The following is a 19,848-nucleotide window of genomic DNA, read 5'->3' on the forward strand; positions in this document are numbered from 1 at the left end:
GCTACAGTAGAGGCACGGAATATAGTCTGGGCAGTCACTGCCCATTTCATCCAGGCATGACCGCTTTTATTTGAGTTGTACAGCTATTGTTCTTCTTGCTTGTATGATGTATATGTGTAAACTTGTGAGCGGTTCCTGTGTGCTTTGTTTTTTGTTTTCGTTTGGTTTTATGTAAGTTATTGTTCTACGTGTGTAAGTGTGATCCATGTATTTCCTTTTTATTGTGAAAATAACAAAGAAAAAAATAGTGATCACAAAAAAGTGCCTATTTGACATGGCAAGCTTTTGTAAGGGATTAAAGGGCTAAAAGACATTTTTAAACCTGACTATGTTCCCCCACCAGTCGGACACGACCGCCTGCCTGTCTGCAGCAGCTGGCACCAAAGTCACTTTCTAATCCCTTGTGCTGCAGACTCGAATTGCTCATCTTTAAACCAGCAGTGAATCCACGGTTCAGACCTGCTGTTCAGAGGCACGGGTCTTGTGCATCACTGCTGGATCACAGCCAGTTTGTCACTTCCTTTATCTATTTATTTTTCATTATTTTTTTTTCCAGCATGTTTCTGGAAGTACTGTGTGCAGAACTGACCTTTGACCCCTCGACTAAACCTCTCCGGTGACCTCCTAAACCAACGCACACCGACAATGACACTATGACAACGATGACGAACACTTCAAGAAAGAAAGTGAAGCAGCTTTACACTAACCCACTGAAACCGACCATAATCACATAGAACCTTCTGTCCATTATGACTTGTGTACCGGCTGTGTGCATTAAGAGCAGAATAGGATACAGCGCAGTAAATAAATGTTAAGGCATGAAATAATAAAACTGCATTTTATTTTTGTACAATCTGGGGTGTTCCCTATGGACATGGTTTCTGTGGTTACACTGTGTTATCAGACAGAGTTATAAGGAGGCTGCCCTTTACAGAAAGGAAAATAGTTGTGTTCTTCTCTGTTTCCTGTGAAAGAAACACAAAGGAGACGCGGCCCACCCCTATGGAGACGCAGTGAAATCCAGGCTCATAAACCAGGGTCTGGGCAATAAATAGAGTACCGTGTGTCCAGGCAGCTGTCAATCCTACTGTTGCCATGCCAACTGGGCAATTAATGAGCAGGAGTCAGACTTCCAGCAAACGAGAGGACTAAAATAACTCGCCTTGGTGGGAAAAACTAATAGAAATCAAGAGTTTCCATTCAGCTCAGGTCACACTGTGGATGAACACCAAAACATACAGAGGGCGTTTTGGTTCTCTCTAGGACCAGGCAGCTCTTGAAAGTTTCCAGCAGAAAGCAACCCAGCCCTAAAGGAGTACCAGCTCCATACATATAGGGCAGAGGAAACCATTTAGCCAACAACAAAGAAGGTATAGAGAGATTCGACAGCAGTGTTTAAAACCTGAAAGAGTCTCTACATAGTAACCCTAGAGTCTCTATTTCAAGCACAGGGGTAGGGAGCTGTACTGAGACTATAGAGCAGAGGGTAGTGGACTGCACTGAGAGTATAGAGCAGAGGGTAGTGGATTGCATTGAGAGTATGCAGCAGAGGGTAGAGGGTTGTAGTGAGAGTATGGAGCAGAGGGTAGGGAGTTGTAGTGAGAGTATGGAGCAGAGGGTAGGGGACTGTAGTGAGAGTATGGAGCAGAGGGTAGGGAACTGTAGTGAGAGTATGCAGCAGAGGATAGGGGACTGTAGTGAGAGTATGGAGCAGGTAGGGGACTGTAGTGAGAGTATGGAGGGGGTAGGGGACTGTAGTGAGAGTATGGAGCAGAGGGTAGGGGACTGTAGTGAGAGTATGGAGCAGAGGGTAGGGGGTTGTAGTGAGAGTATGGAGCAGAGGGTAGGGGGTTGTAGTGAGAGTATGCAGCAGAGGGTAGGGGGTTGTAGTGAGAGTATGGAGCAGAGGGTAGGGGGTTGTAGTGAGAGTATGGAGCAGAGGGTAGGGGGTTGTAGTGAGAGTATGGAGCAGAGGGTAGGGGACTGTAGTGAGAGTATGGAGCAGAGGGTAGGGGACTGTAGTGAGAGTATGGAGCAGAGGGTAGGGGACTGTAGTGAGAGTATGGAGCAGAGGGTAGGGGACTGTAGTGAGAGTATGGAGCAGAGGGTAGGGGACTGTAGTGAGAGTATGGAGCAGAGGGTAGGGGGTTGTAGTGAGAGTATGGAGCAGAGGGTAGGGGACTGTAGTGAGAGTATGGAGCAGAGGGTAGGGGACTGTAGTGAGAGTATGGAGCAGAGGGTAGGGGGTTGTAGTGAGAGTATGGAGCAGAGGGTAGGGGACTGTAGTGAGAGTATGGAGCAGAGGGTAGGGGGTTGTAGTGAGAGTATGGAGCAGAGGGTAGGGGGTTGTAGTGAGAGTATGGAGCAGAGGGTAGGGGGTTGTAGTGAGAGTATGGAGCAGAGGGTAGGGGACTGTAGTGAGAGTATGGAGCAGAGGGTAGGGGGTTGTAGTGAGAGTATGGAGCAGAGGGTAGGGGACTGTAGTGAGAGTATGGAGCAGAGGGTAGGGGGTTGTAGTGAGAGTATGGAGCAGAGGGTAGGGGACTGTAGTGAGAGTATGGAGCAGAGGGTAGGGGGTTGTAGTGAGAGTATGGAGCAGAGGGTAGGGGGTTGTAGTGAGAGTATGGAGCAGAGGGTAGGGGGTTGTAGTGAGAGTATGGAGCAGAGGGTAGGGGACTGTAGTGAGAGTATGGAGCAGAGGGTAGGGGACTGTAGTGAGAGTATGGAGCAGAGGGTAGGGGGCTGTAGTGAGAGTATGGAGCAGAGGGTAGGGGACTGTAGTGAGAGTATGGAGCAGAGGGTAGGGGACTGTAGTGAGAGTATGGAGCAGAGGGTAGGGGACTGTAGTGAGAGTATGGAGCAGTGAGGTAGGGGACTGTAGTGAGAGTATGGAGCAGAGGGTAGGGGACTGTAGTGAGAGTATGGAGCAGAGGGTAGGGGACTGTAGTGAGAGTATGGAGCAGAGGGTAGGGGGCTGTAGTGAGAGTATGGAGCAGAGGGTAGGGGACTGTAGTGAGAGTGTGGAGCAGAGGGTAGGGGACTGTAGTGAGAGTATGGAGCGGGTTATTAAGCCACCTTATAGCTGCTGACTAACTGGAATCCTTTAAGAGCCAACTTTTACAAAGTTTTGGGACTAATCCGCTCCGTGTTTTTTGACTCAGATCAGAAGATAAAGAAACACATACTGCGATAAATCATGATACAAAAATGAAAACTTAAAAAGGATTATAATAGATACTTATTTTGTTCTCTATTGAGATGTATAATGCATGTGTAGTGATACTGGTGCTTAAATTGTTAGTAAGAGCAGACAAAAAAAACAAACGCTACAAATAGCGGCAGATTAAATAACTCAGCAAATAAAAAACAATAATTATGATTAATACCAGATGAGGATATAATTGGGTGGGTTTTTCTTTTTATCCCGGTCAAATGATAAAAATACAATGAAGTATTTCAGAACTCAAACTAGAGCCAATGCCAGCTGCTGACACATCTAACTGATTATTGTGATTGTTATTATTCTAATTGCATGACACACGTATGCAGGATTGTTTCACATTCCGTCACAGTAATCTTTCAAAAGCAGGAGTAAATCCCACATGCATTGGCTCTTTCTAGACATGCCCTGTTAACCTGGTCCAGTACCCAGGAGCATGTAAATGGGCATATTGGGGTCAAAATAATGCCTTGTTACTCCAAGCTGGTAAACTTTAGCATTTTATACTAGTGTAGTGATAAGGCAATATATGTTATGAATTTGCAATTCGTGTTTGAGCTTAGGCTTTCCCAATGCTGAAAATATGATGCAAATCTCTTAAACTTAAATACTTTCAAGCCCCAGTTTGAAGGAGACTTTCCCATTCAAAAAACTAAAGAAATGGACTTCAGTCTTCTCTTACTGTAACTGCAGATTGCAACAACAGTTCCATTCATTGATGTGAAACAATAAACTACAGACACGTGTTGAATCCAGCCACCATGTGATTGCAGTGCAGCTTAACTGCGGTTTCAGTTAAACTACAGCCTAACTATTCACTGCAGTTAATCGACATGGACGCACCAATGGAGGTCATTGAATTCCAATGCTCCTCTGCACATCACTGAGCTGGGCAGGGACAGTCTTTCTTGATAAGGGGAATCTTGTGTGTGAACTCTGCTGTCTGTAGGAGCTGTGATTGTCACAGCTTTCACAGAATGGGTTTTTATTGAATCCTCTTCGCCACGTCCAGGTAAGCGATCTCAATCTCACGGTCCGCCGGGCACGTGTTGGTGAACTCGTCCCGGCTGTAGGCGTTATTGAGGTATTTCCAGACTGCTGTCATCTCCACTGGGATCTCAAAATTGCGATATTTCCTGGCTACCACCTTAAATAAAATTACATTAAAAAAAGTAAGATTACAAAATTAGGATTACAGGTAATTGTGATTGGTAGCTTTTAAATGTATTGATGATGTGCAGTTTGGGGAGCAGGTTGCAGTTCAGTGTACATTACTGTAGTGTGGGGGGGGGGGGGGGGTACCTTGATGATGTGCAGTTTGGGGAGCAGGTTGCAGTTCAGTGTACATTACTGCAGTGTGGATGGGGGGGGGGGGTACCTTGATGATGTGCAGTTTGGGGAGCAGGTTGCAGTTCAGTGTACATTACTGTAGTGTGGGGGGGGGGGTACCTTGATGATGTGCAGTTTGGGGAGCAGGTTGCAGTTCAGTGTACATTACTGTAGTGTGGATGGGGGGGTACCTTGATGATGTGCAGTTTGGGGAGCAGGTTGCAGTTCAGTGTACATTACTGCAGTGTGGATGGGGGGGTACCTTGATGATGTGCAGTTTGGGGAGCAGGTTGCAGTTCAGTGTACATTACTGTAGTGTGGATGGGGGGGGGGGGTACCTTGATGATGTGCAGTTTGGGGAGCAGGTTGCAGTTCAGTGTACATTACTGTAGTGTGGATGGGGGGGTACCTTGATGATGTGCAGTTTGGGGAGCAGGTTGCAGTTCAGTGTACATTACTGTAGTGTGGATGGGGGGGTACCTTGATGATGTGCAGTTTGGGGAGCAGGTTGCAGTTCAGTGTACATTACTGTAGTGTGGATGGGGGGGGGGGGTACCTTGATGATGTGCAGTTTGGGGAGCAGGTTGCAGTTCAGTGTACATTACTGTAGTGTGTACATTACTGTAGTGTGGGGGGGGGGGTACCTTGATGATGTGCAGTTTGGGGAGCAGGTTGCAGTTCAGTGTACATTACTGTAGTGTGGATGGGGGGGGGGGGTACCTTGATGATGTGCAGTTTGGGGAGCAGGTTGCAGTTCAGTGTACATTACTGTAGTGTGGATTTGGGGGGGGGGGTACTGCAGTGTGGATGGGGGGGTACCTTGATGATGTGCAGTTTGGGGAGCAGGTTGCAGTTCAGTGTACATTACTGCAGTGTGGATGGGGGGGGGGGGTACCTTGATGATGTGCAGTTTGGGGAGCAGGTTGCAGTTCAGTGTACATTACTGTAGTGTGGGTGGGGGGGGGGGGTACCTTGATGATGTGCAGTTTGGGGAGCAGGTTGCAGTTCAGTGTACATTACTGCAGTGTGGATGGGGGGGGGGGGTACCTTGATGATGTGCAGTTTGGGGAGCAGGTTGCAGTTCAGTGTACATTACTGTAGTGTGGGGGGGGGGGGGGTACCTTGATGATGTGCAGTTTGGGGAGCAGGTTGCAATGACATCACCCCCACCCCCCCCCCCCCATGAACACTACCCGTCAACTACTACACGTCAAACCCCTCGTCCAACGTCAAGTCACATGTAATGACATCACACTGTAATGACCCCCCCCCCCCCATGGAACTACTACACGTCAAACTCCTCGTCCAACGTCAAGTCACATGTAATGACATCACACCACCCCCCCCCCCCCCCATGGAACTACTACACGTCAAACCCCTCGTCCAACGTCAAGTCACAAAATTACTGTAGTGGGGGGGGGGGGGGGGGGTACCTTGATGATGTGCACAAACTCCTCGTCCAACACGTTCCAAGTCCACCATTACATGTAATATGTGGGGGGGGGGGGGGGGGGTACCTGATGATGATGTGGAATGCAGTTTGGGGAGCAGGTTGCAGTTCAGTGTACATTACTGTAGTGTGGTTGGGGGGGGTGATGGGGGGGGGGGGGGGGGGTACCTTGATGATGTGCAGTTTGGGGAGCAGGTTGCAGTTCAGTGTACATTACTGTAGTGTGGGGGGGGGGGGGTACCTTGATGATGTGCAGTTTGGGGAGCAGGTTGCAGTTCAGTGTACATTACTGTAGTGTGGGGGGGGGGGGGGTACCTTGATGATGTGTACAGTTTGGGGAGCAGGTACCTTGCAGTTCAGTGTACATTACTGTAGTGTGGGGGGGGGGGGGGGGTACCTTGATGATGTGCAGTTTGGGGAGCAGGTTGCAGTTCAGTGTACATTACTGTAGTGTGGATGGGGGGGGGGGGTACCTTGATGATGTGCAGTTTGGGGAGCAGGTTGCAGTTCAGTGTACATTACTGTAGTGTGGGATGGGTGTGGGGGGGGGGGGGGGGGGTACCTTGATGATGGGTACCTTGATGATGTGGGGGGGGGGGGGGGGTACCTTGATGATGTGCAGTTTGGGGAGCAGGTTGCAGTTCAGTGTACATTACTGTAGGGTGGGGGGGGGGGGGGGGTACCTTGATGATGTGCAGTTTGGGGAGCAGGTTGCAGTTCAGTGTACATTACTGTAGTGGGGGGGGGGGGGGGGGGGGTACCTTGATGATGTGCAGTTTGGGGAGCAGGTTGCAGTTCAGTGTGGTACAAATCAAACCCCTCGTCCCAAGCAAGTCCATGTAATGACATCACACCCCCCCCCCCCACCCCATGTGACTCCTACACGTCATACCCTCGTCCAAGTCAGTCACATGCAATGACATCACACCGGGGGGGGGGGGGTACCTTGATGATGTGCAGTTTGGGGAGCAGGTTGCAGTTCAGTGTACATTACTGTAGTGTGGGTAGGGGGGGGGGGGTACCCTGATGATGTGTAGTTTGGGGAGCAGGTTGCTATCGGCCAGGATAAGCTCACCCCCATCCAGGTACTTCCTGATGGAGGAGGGGAGCTCATCCATGCTGTCAGCGTCGATCTCGTCAGGGAGCGGAGTGGTCAAGTATTCATCCAGCCTCCCCAGGGCCTTCAGCAGAGCCTTTTCCAGATCTGCAGCCAACATACACCCATCAACATCAGCACTGAACTTTCCTTTACTCTAGTGCATCTGGAGCTCATGAGATATCAGCCACAGTACTGAACTCTTCTTTACTCTAGTGCATCTTTAGAGCCTTCTCCAGGTCTGCAGCCAAACCACTCCCATCAGCAGCAGCACTGAACTCTCCTTTACTCTAGCGCATCTGGAGATCATGAGAGATCAGCCTCAGTATTGAACTCTCCTTTACTTTAATGCATCTGGTGCTCATGAGAGGTGAGGCACAACGACTATAGCTAGATGCACTGCTGGTGAGCTTAATGAAACCTGAATGCCATAAGCATCAGAAAAGGTGTAGTGACTGGAGTGGCTGTGAGTTCACTAAGCATCATCAGAGCCATGGCAGCGGTTCATAGACCCTGCACTGCAACGGGGCTATACCTGCACTCAGAGCAAAGAGCCAGGCTATCTGTCACAGGGCTAGCAACGCTTACTTTCATTGAAATCCTTCCTGGCATTTTTAATGGAGGCAGAGAACTTGTCAAATTATACCTGCAATAGAAACACAGCTAATTCAATCTACAAATAGAAACACAGCTAATTATACCTGCTAATAGAAACACAGATAATTATATCTGCTAATAGAAACACAGTTAATTATACCTGCTAATAGAAACACAGCTAATTATACCTGCAATTGAAAAAACAGCTAATTATACCTGCAATAGAAACACAGCTAATTATACCTGTAAATAGAAACACAGCTAATTATACCTACAATAGAAACACAGCTAATTATACCTGCAAATAGAAACACAGCTAATTATACCTACAATAGAAACACAGCTAATTATACCTGCAAATAGAAACACAGCTAATTATACCTACTAATAGAAACACAGCTAATTATACCTGCTAATAGAAACACAGATAATTATACCTACTAATAGAAACACAGCTAATTATACCTGCTAATAGAAACACAGCTAATTATACCTACAATAGAAACACAGCTAATTATACCTGCTAATAGAAACACAGATAATTATACCTGCAAATAGAAACACAGCTAATTATACCTGTAAATAGAAACACATCTAATTATACCTGTAAATAGAAACACATCTAATTATACTGCAATAGAATCACAGCTAATTATGTGCTGGGATGCCAGGCACTAACTCTACTGATATTCAAAAGACAGTGAATTTTTAAGGATGCCACCTTAATCCCATTCAGTCATTCAGGGAACAGGTGAAACGAAGACCAGGACTGGAGCTCTGCACCCCTGATGTAAAGACCTGGACTGGAGCTGTGCACCCCTGATGTAAAGAACTGGACTGGAGCTGTGCACCCCTGATGTAAAGACCAGGACTGGAGCTGTGTACCCCTGATGTAAAGACCAGGACTGGAGCTGTGCACCCCTGATGTAAAGACCAGGACTGGAGCTGTGCACCCCTGATGTAAAGACCTGGACTGGAGCTGTGCACCCCTGATGTAAAGACCAGGACTGGAGCTGTGTACCCCTGATGTAAAGACCTGGACTGGAGCTGTGCACCCCTGATGTAAAGACCAGGACTGGAGCTGTACACCCCTGATGTAAAGACCAGGACTGGAGCTGTGTACCCCTGATGTAAAGACTTGGACTGGAGCTGTGCACCCCTGATGTAAAGACTTGGACTGGAGCTGTGCACCCCTGATGTAAAGACCTGGACTGGAGCTGTGCAACCCTGATGTAAAGACTGGGAACCCAGTTTCTCTCTCAGTACCTGGGAGGCACCAGCTTGTCCTCCAGGAACTCCTCTATCTTGTTCACGTCTGTTTTCACCTCCCTGTTAAACATCACGAATGGAGGGTTCGTCCCTGGGGCCAAGTCCTGCAGGTCTGCTGGTTTTCTGTTGAAAGTAATGAACCCTTATAATACTGTACAGGCTTCTGCTTCAATAGAGACTGTGTTGTCATTATAAATCAGGCATGAGAAACCACTTGTCAAAATCCTGGTGCGTCTTATTGTGTGTGCCGGTGTCACCCCACGCAGAACACAAGTTAGGCTTAATGTTAGTTCCTGTTACAGTCTTCATGCTTGTGAATTATAATAAGTTAACATTGTGTTACAACATGTGTAGGGTGTCTCGTATTATAAAAGATGTCATTTTGAACAGTATTAGCCGCTCCATTTCAGGGTCCACTGCGCAAGATGACACCAAACTGCACAAGATGACGCCTCTTATACAATAAGAGGCACTCTAAACACATAGCAATCCCTGATATTACATAGAAAAAATACCTTGCCTGACTATGAAAGTGACCCAACTGAGGTAAAAGTATGGGAAATTGTGCAGCAGCTTTGGAAGCGTGGTAAAGCACAGGTATATATTTTAAATGGGTTGCATTTACAGTTACATGAAGATCAAGACAGGTAGCTGTACCATGAAAAATTCAATTCAAAGTTCAATTACAGATTGAGGCTAATAGTTCACCTACTGCACTAAAGTTAAGAGAAGATGTTATCAGAGTTTGAAAGTATCCCGTTTGTATGTAAAAAATCTGGTAATATATTCTGAACTTTAATTACAATATATGTGTGCTGTTCACAAGCACATAGGTAAGCCTGGGAGAGCCAGGGACAAAGCTCCTTACCTTTTCAGATCCACAGTGGTGACGTTGAATATGACTCCTTTAAGCCAGAGGATCATGAAGAGGCGTTGGCAGAAGGGGCAGTTCCCAATGCTCTCCCCGTCACTGCCGGCCTGCAACAAATAAAGCAACCAGACAGGCTTTTAACAAGCAGGTGGAACCAGACTGTCCACCTGCAGAATCAGTGAGCAGAGAAGGATCGAGGGGCTAGACTCTTCAGCACTCTCTCACTCAGGCTGTCTAGCCCACACCTAACTAGGAGCAAGCAGGACTCCCATTTCACAAAGTGATGCTTATTGAGGCTGTCCTGGTGGAAGTGTTCGTATTGAACAAAGAAGTTGTTTCAGTGTTACACAACTTGTGTGGCTGACCCTTCTGTAGTCTGTCAAAGACAGTAGTAAGATATGTCTTTATTTATTGATGGTCTGTTTGACACTGAGATTCCACAGACAAAGTGACAATTGAACAATAAGCAATAGAAGAGTGCCGGCACTATATACTGTGCACTGTGCTAGCATAGTCTCTTAGAGTTACGTTCGTTTGTAAAATATGATACCCATGATTATCTCAGAAAAAAACACCTCACCTTTACAAAGAGCTCTATATCTGGAAATCCATACTTTTCCCGTGTCAAGTCAAACCAGGCCATGGCCGCTCCGCATTGAGCAGCTGTGCAGGTCCCCTTGTCTCACAACACTGACAACAGCTCTTTATTACCCAGAGGAATGCCCCAGTGCCTGAGTTAACTGAGTCTGCTTTCATTTCTGAAGAGGGCTTCCTCTGCTGTTCCCCATTCCAGTGCAATGGAAAGCGAGGCGTCCTGTTCCTACCAGGGAAGGTGTCGCGCCCTTGTGAGATTAAGCGTTTCTATTTGTGGTGTGGGCTGACACAACATGATGAGATGCATGAAGTACGAAAGACTCCTACAGATTGGCTCTCTGTTGAGAAGCTCCACTGAGAAGCCATCTGGATTAGGGGAAGGCCTAGTTGGGTTTAGGGCCTGTACATTTGTTTGTTGATCACTTTTTCCTTCCCTGGGCAGGGACACAATTTCTGAAAAACACATTTTTGTTAACCTGGTTTGGTGTCAGATATCCATGGAACTATTTCATTAGCTTTATCTCTTTTAAGCATGACCGATACACACATAACACCCTTCTCTAAAAAAGGTTTTTGAATTGGTTAATAACAGACCTGAAACTACATCAAAGTGAGGGGTCCTTGTAAACCGCACCATTCAAGGGCTTGCCTCCCAGTCAGATTCAATGTTCTGAAGGAGGTCAGTTAAGAACCATCAGTGCATCACAATTCCACGGGAAAAGTTACCCTCCACACAGCTCTTCGATTCTTTCTTAATCGCACTCATATAAAATCGGAACACAGCTTCCTGATTCAGACATAATTAAGCTGAGACGGATGGGTCAAGGAGAGGGCCTTTCTTCCTAAAGAAACAAACTTACCCTAACTCGTACCAGTTAGGATCCCCTTTCCCAGTAAAGTGTGGGGCTTGTGCTTTGGGTTAAAGACCTCGATACATATCTGTTCTACAAAGCTACTGCTGCTGCTACACACAGGGTCCCCAATCAAATGCAGTGGATGATTTCTGTCATGCATTTCTCTGGGTCTGTAAGCATTGTCTTCCAAAGGAGATTCCTTATGCAAGTTTACCATGGGATTTTTGCACAATATTTTTGTACTTTTCCCATGCTTTTTCCATGGTAATGACATGTAGTAACCATAATTTACCATAGTTCACCATGTTTATTAATATGCTTTACTATAGTTTTCCATGCTTTCACTATGCTTTATTATACTTTGCTATGCTTTTACTATGGTAAACTTTTACAAATGCTGCTATCTCAGATCAAGCCTCCTACATCCTTTCGCTCCTCTGTTCTCTCACAATGGAGTCTTTATGTTCCGCTGAGAATAAGAATTCCAAAGTTGCTGTTCTGTATTGTTCAGCCTATTGCAAAGCTCAAGTGCAAGCACTACCGAATCCATTGGACCCTGCTTAGCTTGTGAAACGCTCCAGCATGTCGATGGCATTGCTCTGGATCACACAGTACGAAACAGCACAGGAAAGGCTGTTGACTTTATGGTTTGGTGGCGTCATTCATGCCAGGTGGATTCTACTCTCTGGAGACTCACTCCCCATGGTTACAGCCAGCATTGCAGCAGAAATGTTCTATGAATGGTACAGCGAAGACTGCCCTGTGACGAACCCTGGTGTAAAGGGTTATCTATAAACAGGCTGAACTACTGTAGATGGGTGTTTGTCTAGCATTGCGAACAATGCCGATTTCCGCTACCTAAGGAGCAGTTTGTTATGAAAATCTGTAATTGTGTGTATTTCATTGTTCCCTGTACCAGAGATACTGTGGCCCTGGAGAGAGTCCAGCGAAGAAGAACCAGACCTATTCCAACAGGGCTTAAAGGAATGAGCTGTGAAGAGACAGCAAAACAACCAAACATATACTCAATACAGCAGTGTGCATCTCTCCCTTACTCAATACAGTAGCGTGCATCTCTCCCTTACTCAATACAGTGGTGTGCATCTCTTCGTTACTCAATACAGTTGTGTGCATCTCTCCCTTACTCAATACAGTGGAGTGCATCTCTCCTTTATTCAATACAGTGGAGTGCATCTCTCCTTTACTCAATACAGTGGAGTGCATCTCTCCCTTACTCAGTATAGTGGAGTGCATCTCTCCCTTACTCAATACAGTGGAGTGCATATCTCCCTTACTCAATACAGTGGAGTGCATCTCTCCCTTACTAAATACAGTGGAGTGCATCTCTCTCTCCAGCACGGTGTCTCCACTTCTTGTGTGTGCCAACCCATTGTTGCCACAAGAGTCCATATCAAGGAGCCAGAGGGCAGTGGAGCTGATCCCCAGTTCAATTTCAATGAGACAGAGGGCAGTGGAGCTGGTCTCCAGCTCAATTTCAAGGAGCCGGAGGGCAGTGGATCTGATCCCCAGTTCAATTTCAAGGAGACAGAGGGCAGTGGAGCTGATCCCCAGTTCAATTTCAAGGAGACAGAGGGCAGTGGAGCTGATCCCCTGTTCAATTTCAAGGAGACAGAGGGCAGTGGAGCTGATCCCCAGTTCAATTTCAAGGAGACAGAGGGCAGTGGAGCTGATCTCCAGTTCAATTTCAAGGAGACAGAGGGCAGTGGAGCTGATCCCCAGTTCTGTGTAACATCCCTCCAGATGGGTTTCCATCGGGGAGCACAACGCTGACTAAGCATCAATTCTATGAAACTTTTATTAACAAATATCCCCTCAACTCATACCTTTAGAAAAAGAGGCATGGGGTCTGGGAAACTTAAGTTTTATATGAGCATTCTGCTTTCAACTATATCTTTTTAATGACTTTGATAGATTGTAAATATACAGCTATGGTCAAAAGTTTTACATCACCTAGCATTTTGGGATTGATGCATAAAATTAGGTTGTTATATATATATATATATATATATATATATATATATATATATATATATATATATATATATATATATATATTATATATATATATATAAGTTTTGCATTGGTTTACTGAAAGTTCAGTTGAATTAATCTTTGTTATTATAAATGTATGTATCATGGATGTTCAATTATGCTCATTTTTATAGTTCACTAAGAAAACATTTGAATGTTAAAAGAATCATTTGGAATACAAGATGGAAAACAATCTCAGATGAATGAATGAATCTGGATCGAAAGAAAGAAAGTACAGACAGGGTGATTGGAAAGTAAGTTCACCTCATCAATGATATGGTGCGTTGATATGGTAACCCTATTTCTAATCACCCTGCATATCTAAAGTCTCCCCTGAATGTCTGGTACCCTGCTAAGGAATGGTGTGACAGGATGAAACTCACGTGTAAATAGTATTCATGTCATGTCTACTCGGCAGGGAAGGTACTTGCCATTGCCAGTGCAGGGAAGTGTGAGGTAAACAAACAAAAACAATAAAAACCAATGTTTCATTTTTAGTTTGATTGCTGTTTTTTTGTTTTTTCCCTGTAATTTGAAAAGCGTTTTCTTTTATGCTCACCTGTGTGGTGAAGCAGTGGGACTAGTTCCCATGACAACCTAATAAAACCTTTTTCATCCTGAAGAACTCTCATAGTGCCAATCATCTACCGATAAGTATAAAAAAACATGTAAATGGTGTGTGTTGTTATGCCTGTATATAATTCCATTTGGAATCACTTTACTACACCCAAGAATCCAGTAATGGAATGCCAACACACACACACACACACGCACACACACACGCACACGTCTTTAATTTCAGTATCTCCCATATGATATTTATAATGCACGTTTTTGTTTCTTTTGCAGTACCTTACACTTTTCTCTATTAAATGTCATTTGCCATGTGACTGCCCAGTTCTGAATCCTGTCTAGATCATTTTGAATGACCTTTGCTGATGCAACTATGTGTTTGCCACTCCTCCTATTTTTGTGTCGTCTGGGAATTTAACAAGTTTGCTTACTATACCAGAATCTAAATCATTAATGTAGATTAGGAATAGCAGAGGACCTAATACTGATCCCTGTGGTACACCACTGGTTACCACACTCCATTCTGAGGTTTTTCCTCTAATCAGTACTTTCTGTTTTCTACATGTTAACCACTCCCTAATCCATGTACATGTGTTTCCTTGAATTCCTACAGCATTCAGTTTGAGAATTAATCTTTTATGTGGGACTTTGTCAAAAGCTTTCTGGAAATCTAAATAAACCATGTCATATGCTTTGTAATTATCCATTATCAATGTTGCATCCTCAAAAAAATCAAACAGGTTAGTTAGACACGCTCTCCCTTTCCTAAAACAATGTTGACTGTCTTCCAGGATACTGTTACCATATAGGTAATTTTCCATTTTGGATCTTATTATAGTTTCCATAAGTTTGCATATAATAGAAGTCAGGCTTATTGGTCTGTAGTTACCTGGTTCAGACACACACATGCACACAGGCACGCACGCACACACGCACACACACACACACACACACACACACACGCGCACACACACACGCACACACGCACACACACGCACACACACGCACACTCACGCACGCATGCACATACAAACCGGCTTAACAGTTACTTCACAGGAATTAGTTGACATGATTAAAGGTGTTTATATAAATCCTCTGCTGCTGTTCCTCAGTGACAAGACTGACACCTTCACAAACGTTTATTTGTAATCACGTACGAGGAGCAAAGCTGTGCAGTGTGCCAGGCAGCTTCTAGGACAGTGTAAATGTCCTTGAACGAAACAGACAGGGGAGCATGCAGCTGCAGTTCCAAACTTTCCCAGCTGGGGGCACTGTTGCTCTGCTATGCTTTTGGAGCCTGAGTTGGGAGCGTTGGGGTCTGTTTTAATGTGTCAAGATTTACAGTAGATCTGTTAAATGGCAAGCTTACTGTAATTAAAATTACAAAATCACTTCAGACACATGTAACAGGCAGCATTGTGTGATACGCTGCCGTTACAGATTCTGTCCCATCAGTGAGATGAGATGAAGTTTAAAGCTCTATAACCATAAATCTAGACTAGCCCGGCTCTTTTGCACAGTGGTCAAGACGCTCGCGTGCGGTGTGTGGGGTCACTCGTTTGCACCCAGCCTCCTCCCTGTTACACATATAGACCACATAGTAGATTAGTATAGGGCAGCTTCTACTTCAGGGTCTGTGGTTAATTGAATGCAGGTATTGATCTGAACCCGTTCCACTCAGAGATGCAGTTACTAAGGATTGCTGATTTCATGACTCAGATGGAACTGCGTTATTATATTAACTCAAGGCTGATGTAAATGTGTGTGTCGCTCAATCTCCTACTGCTCTGAGGTTTGGAATGAGGAATGCAGCAGCTGAGGGATTACTTCAGCTTGGAGCCAGCACAGCGCCAGCCCTGGAGAGGAGAGGAGAGCCGAGCCCAGCGTGGAGAGCACTGCAGGCAAGGTCTCCACTAGCAGAGAGAGGGACAGGAGCCTGCACAGAGAGGCCACTGCAGCTGGGAAAAAAGTGGCTGGCTTCATTTAACCAGCTGAAAACACCAGCAACAAACAACTAAACAACAGTAAAGCACAGTGAAGGCATGCTGAATCAATGGGAAACATGGGAAACTTTGGTAAAGAGCAGTAAATGAAAACACACCATGAGCATTGGCAAGTGACTCGTTTTGTGGAAAGTTCCCCATGTAAGAAACTAGTGAAGAGACCAGCACACTGCCTGCCCTTAGAAAGGTTTACCACAATTCATTTGCATGGTACTTTGCATGGTTATACTATGCATTTACTATGGTCAGCTAGTTATACCAGTGAGCTGCTGGATTGTTCCTTTAAATAAGTAAATAAAAAAGCGGACTGTTATTTGTGTGTTTCAGGTACAGACTAACACATTGAGGGAACCATGTTTAAGAACAAAGCAAATACAGTACTAGGACTTGACTTCAACCTACAGCTGCAGCTGTGCAGTACAGATGAAAGGTTTTGAAATCCTCCATTAACTCAGGAGGCTTTCTCCCACTGGAGACTATATTATATTGTTCTGAGTGAGAACTGCCAAGGTTATCCCATCACACACTTTTTTTCAATTTCTCCTGTAACACACAGGGCCCTTTTTGTTAATAGAAATACCTCAAAGAAATGGAAAAGGGGAATTAAAATATTTCCCTCAGCTTAAACCTTCACTCTGGTCCAAGGCCATGTTATTAAACAAGGATTTAGCTGTGCATTCCAGTCGTGTGCCTGTGCGATTCTCATTAAGAGTTCAATTAGCGGAGGGTACTTGCTGTGGAGTTTATATGCAGGGGTGTGTCCATTGGAAGTCCCAGTCCACAAAGAGATCAGACCCTTTCTACTGAAGTGCATGTGAGGGGACACTAAGGGGGTAGAGTATGGTGACCATATGGATCATACAACAGGTAAAAAAATATAGTTCAAATACAGATTTGATCACAGAGACCTCACAAAACGCCAAGAGAACAACTGCATGTACAGAAATGAGGATCATGAGATCGGTAAGAGATATATGTGGAGAGGTATGCTCAAGTTTCAAGTCAATTCAACAACAGTCCATAAGAACATACATCAATCAAATAAGACTGCTCTTTCTCTCCTCTGGAGCCTGTCTTGCACTGACAGTCACTGGCTGTGGTTTTAATCTTTCCACCTCTGGTACTGCTGAGTGTTGCATTCCAGTCTCTGACTCCACAGTGCAGTGTGTGCATTGTAATCTCTGTCTCCACAGTGCAGTGTGTGCATTGCAGTCTCTGTATCTACAGTGCAGTGTGTGCATTGCAGTCTCTGTATCTACAGTGCACAGTGTGCATTGCAGTCTCTGTATCTACAGTGCAGTGTGTGCATTGCAGTCTCTGTATCTACAGTGCAGTGTGTGCATTGCAGTCTCTGTATCTACAGTGCACAGTGTGCATTGCAGTCTCTGTCTCCACAGTGCAGTGTGTGCATTGCAGTATCTGTCTCCACAGTGCAGTGTGTGCATTGCAGTCTCTGTATCTACAGTGCACAGTGTGCATTGCAGTCTCTGTATCTACAGTGCACAGTGTGCATTGCAGTCTCTGTCTCCACAGTGCAGTGTGTGCATTGCAGTCTCTGTCTCCACAGTGCAGTGTGTGCATTGCAGTCTCTGTATCTACAGTGCAGTGTGTGCATTGCAGTCTCTGTATCTACAGTGCACAGTGTGCATTGCAGTCTCTGTCTCCACAGTGCAGTGTGTGCATTGCAGTCTCTGTATCTACAGTGCAGTGTGTGCATTGCAGTCTCTGTCTCCACAGTGCAGTGTGTGCATTGCAGTCTCTGTCTCCACAGTGCAGTGTGTGCATTGCAGTCTCTGTCTCCACAGTGCAGTGTGTGCATTGCAGTCTCTGTCTCCACAGTGCAGTGTGTGCATTGCAGTCTCTGTATCTACAGTGCAGTGTGTGCATTGCAGTCTCTGTATCTACAGTGCAGTGTGTGCATTGCAGTCTCTGTCTCCACAGTGCAGTGTGTGCATTGCAGTCTCTGTATCTACAGTGCACAGTGTGCATTGCAGTCTCTGTCTCCACAGTGCAGTGTGTGCATTGCAGTCTCTGTATCTACAGTGCAGTGTGTGCATTGCAGTCTCTGTCTCCACAGTGCAGTGTGTGCATTGCAGTCTCTGTATCCACAGTGCACAGTGTGTGCATTGCAGTCTCTGTCTCCACAGTGCACAGTGTGCATTGCAGTCTCTGTCTCCACAGTGCAGTGTGTGCATTGCAGTCTCTGTATCTACAGTGCAGTGTGTGCATTGCAGTCTCTGTCTCCACAGTGCAGTGTGTGCATTGCAGTCTCTGTATCTACAGTGCAGAGTGTGCATTGCAGTCTCTGTATCCACAGTGCAGTGTGTGCATTGCAGTCTCTGTCTCCACAGTGCAGTGTGTGCATTGCAGTGTCTCCACAGTGCAGTGTGTGCATTGCAGTCTCTGTATCTACAGTGCAGTGTGTGCATTGCAGTCTCTGTATCTACAGTGCAGTGTGTGCATTGCAGTCTCTGTCTCCACAGTGCAGTGTGTGCATTGCAGTCTCTGTATCTACAGTGCAGTGTGTGCACTTTGCAGTCTCTGTCTCCACAGTGCAGTGTGTGCATTGCAGTCTCTGTCTCCACAGTGCAGTGTGTGCATTGCAGTCTCTGTATCTACAGTGCAGTGTGTGCATTGCAGTCTCTGTATCTACAGTGCAGTGTGTGCATTGCAGTCTCTGTCTCCACAGTGCAGTGTGTGCATTGCAGTCTCTGTATCCACAGTGCAGTGTGTGCATTGCAGTCTCTGTCTCCACAGTGCAGTGTGTGCATTGCAGTCTCTGTCTCCACAGTGCAGTGTGTGCATTGCAGTCTCTGTATCTACAGTGCAGTGTGTGCATTGCAGTCTCTGTCTCCACAGTGCAGTGTGTGCATTGCAGTCTCTGTCTCCACAGTGCAGTGTGTGCATTGCAGTCTCTGTATCTACAGTGCAGTGTGTGCATTGCAGTCTCTGTATCCACAGTGCAGTGTGTGCATTGCAGTCTCTGTCTCCACAGTGCAGTGTGTGCATTGCAGTCTCTGTCTCCACAGTGCAGTGTGTGCATTGCAGTCTCTGTATCTACAGTGCAGTGTGTGCATTGCAGTCTCTGTCTCCACAGTGCAGTGTGTGCATTGCAGTCTCTGTCTCCACAGTGCAGTGTGTGCATTGCAGTCTCTGTATCTACAGTGCAGTGTGTGCATTGCAGTCTCTGTCTCCACAGTGCAGTGTGTGCATTGCAGTCTCTGTATCCACAGTGCAGTGTGTGCATTGCAGTCTCTGTATCCACAGTGCAGTGTGTGCATTGCAGTCTCTGTATCTACAGTGCAGTGTGTGCATTGCAGTCTCTGTCTCCACAGTGCAGTGTGTGCATTGCAGTCTCTGTCTCCACAGTGCAGTGTGTGCATTGCAGTCTCTGTATCTACAGTGCAGTGTGTGCATTGCAGTCTCTGTATCCACAGTGCAGTGTGTGCATTGCAGTCTCTGTATCTACAGTGCAGTGTGTGCATTGCAGTCTCTGTATCTACAGTGCAGTGTGTGCATTGCAGTCTCTGTATCTACAGTGCAGTGTGTGCATTGCAGTCTCTGTATCTACAGTGCAGTGTGTGCACAGTGTCTCTGTATACAGTGCAGTGTGTGCATTGCAGTCTCTGTATCTACAGTGCAGTGTGTGCATTGCAGTCTCTGTACAGTCAGTGTGTGCATTGCAGTCTCTGTATCTACAGTGCAGTGTGTGCATTGCAGTCTCTGTATCTACAGTGCAGTGTGTGCATTGCAGTCTCTGTATCTACAGTGCAGTGTGTGCATTGCAGTCTCTGTATCTACAGTGCAGTGTGTGCATTGCAGTCTCTGTATCTACAGTGCAGTGTGTGCATTGCAGTCTCTGTATCTACAGTGCAGTGTGTGCATTGCAGTCTCTGTATCTACAGTGCAGTGTGTGCATTGCAGTCTCTGTATCTACAGT

General features: G+C 45.9%; 1 protein-coding gene and 1 pseudogene across 1 annotated transcript; both read right to left on the reverse strand.

Moving 5' to 3' along the window:
* Positions 1-1,472: 1,472 nt before the first annotated feature.
* LOC121321112 (leucine-rich repeat extensin-like protein 5) lies at positions 1,473-3,670 on the reverse strand. Its single transcript, XM_041260016.1, has 2 exons — positions 3,649-3,670; positions 1,473-3,040 (listed from the first exon to the last, which is right to left on the reverse strand). Exons 1-2 carry the CDS (start codon positions 3,668-3,670, stop codon positions 1,473-1,475), a joined length of 1,590 nt encoding a protein of 529 aa, XP_041115950.1.
* A 535-nt stretch (positions 3,671-4,205) lies between these two features.
* Positions 4,206-11,946, reverse strand: LOC121321296 (annotated as a pseudogene).
* Positions 11,947-19,848: the final 7,902 nt, after the last annotated feature.

The sequence above is a fragment of the Polyodon spathula genome, chromosome 9 (assembly GCF_017654505.1).
Source record: "Polyodon spathula isolate WHYD16114869_AA chromosome 9, ASM1765450v1, whole genome shotgun sequence".
NCBI classification, from domain to species: Eukaryota; Metazoa; Chordata; class Actinopteri; order Acipenseriformes; family Polyodontidae; genus Polyodon; species Polyodon spathula.

What these genes read in the sequence shown, in the direction of transcription:
- LOC121321112 (XM_041260016.1), bottom strand. Translation starts at nt 3,670, where the DNA reads ATGCCCATTTACATGCTCCTGG. An exon ending in GCCCATTTACATGCTCCTGG is followed by an intron (nt 3,041 to 3,648) that starts GTACTGGACCAG and finishes CTCTCACTACAG; the next exon opens with TCCCCTACCCTCTGCTCCAC.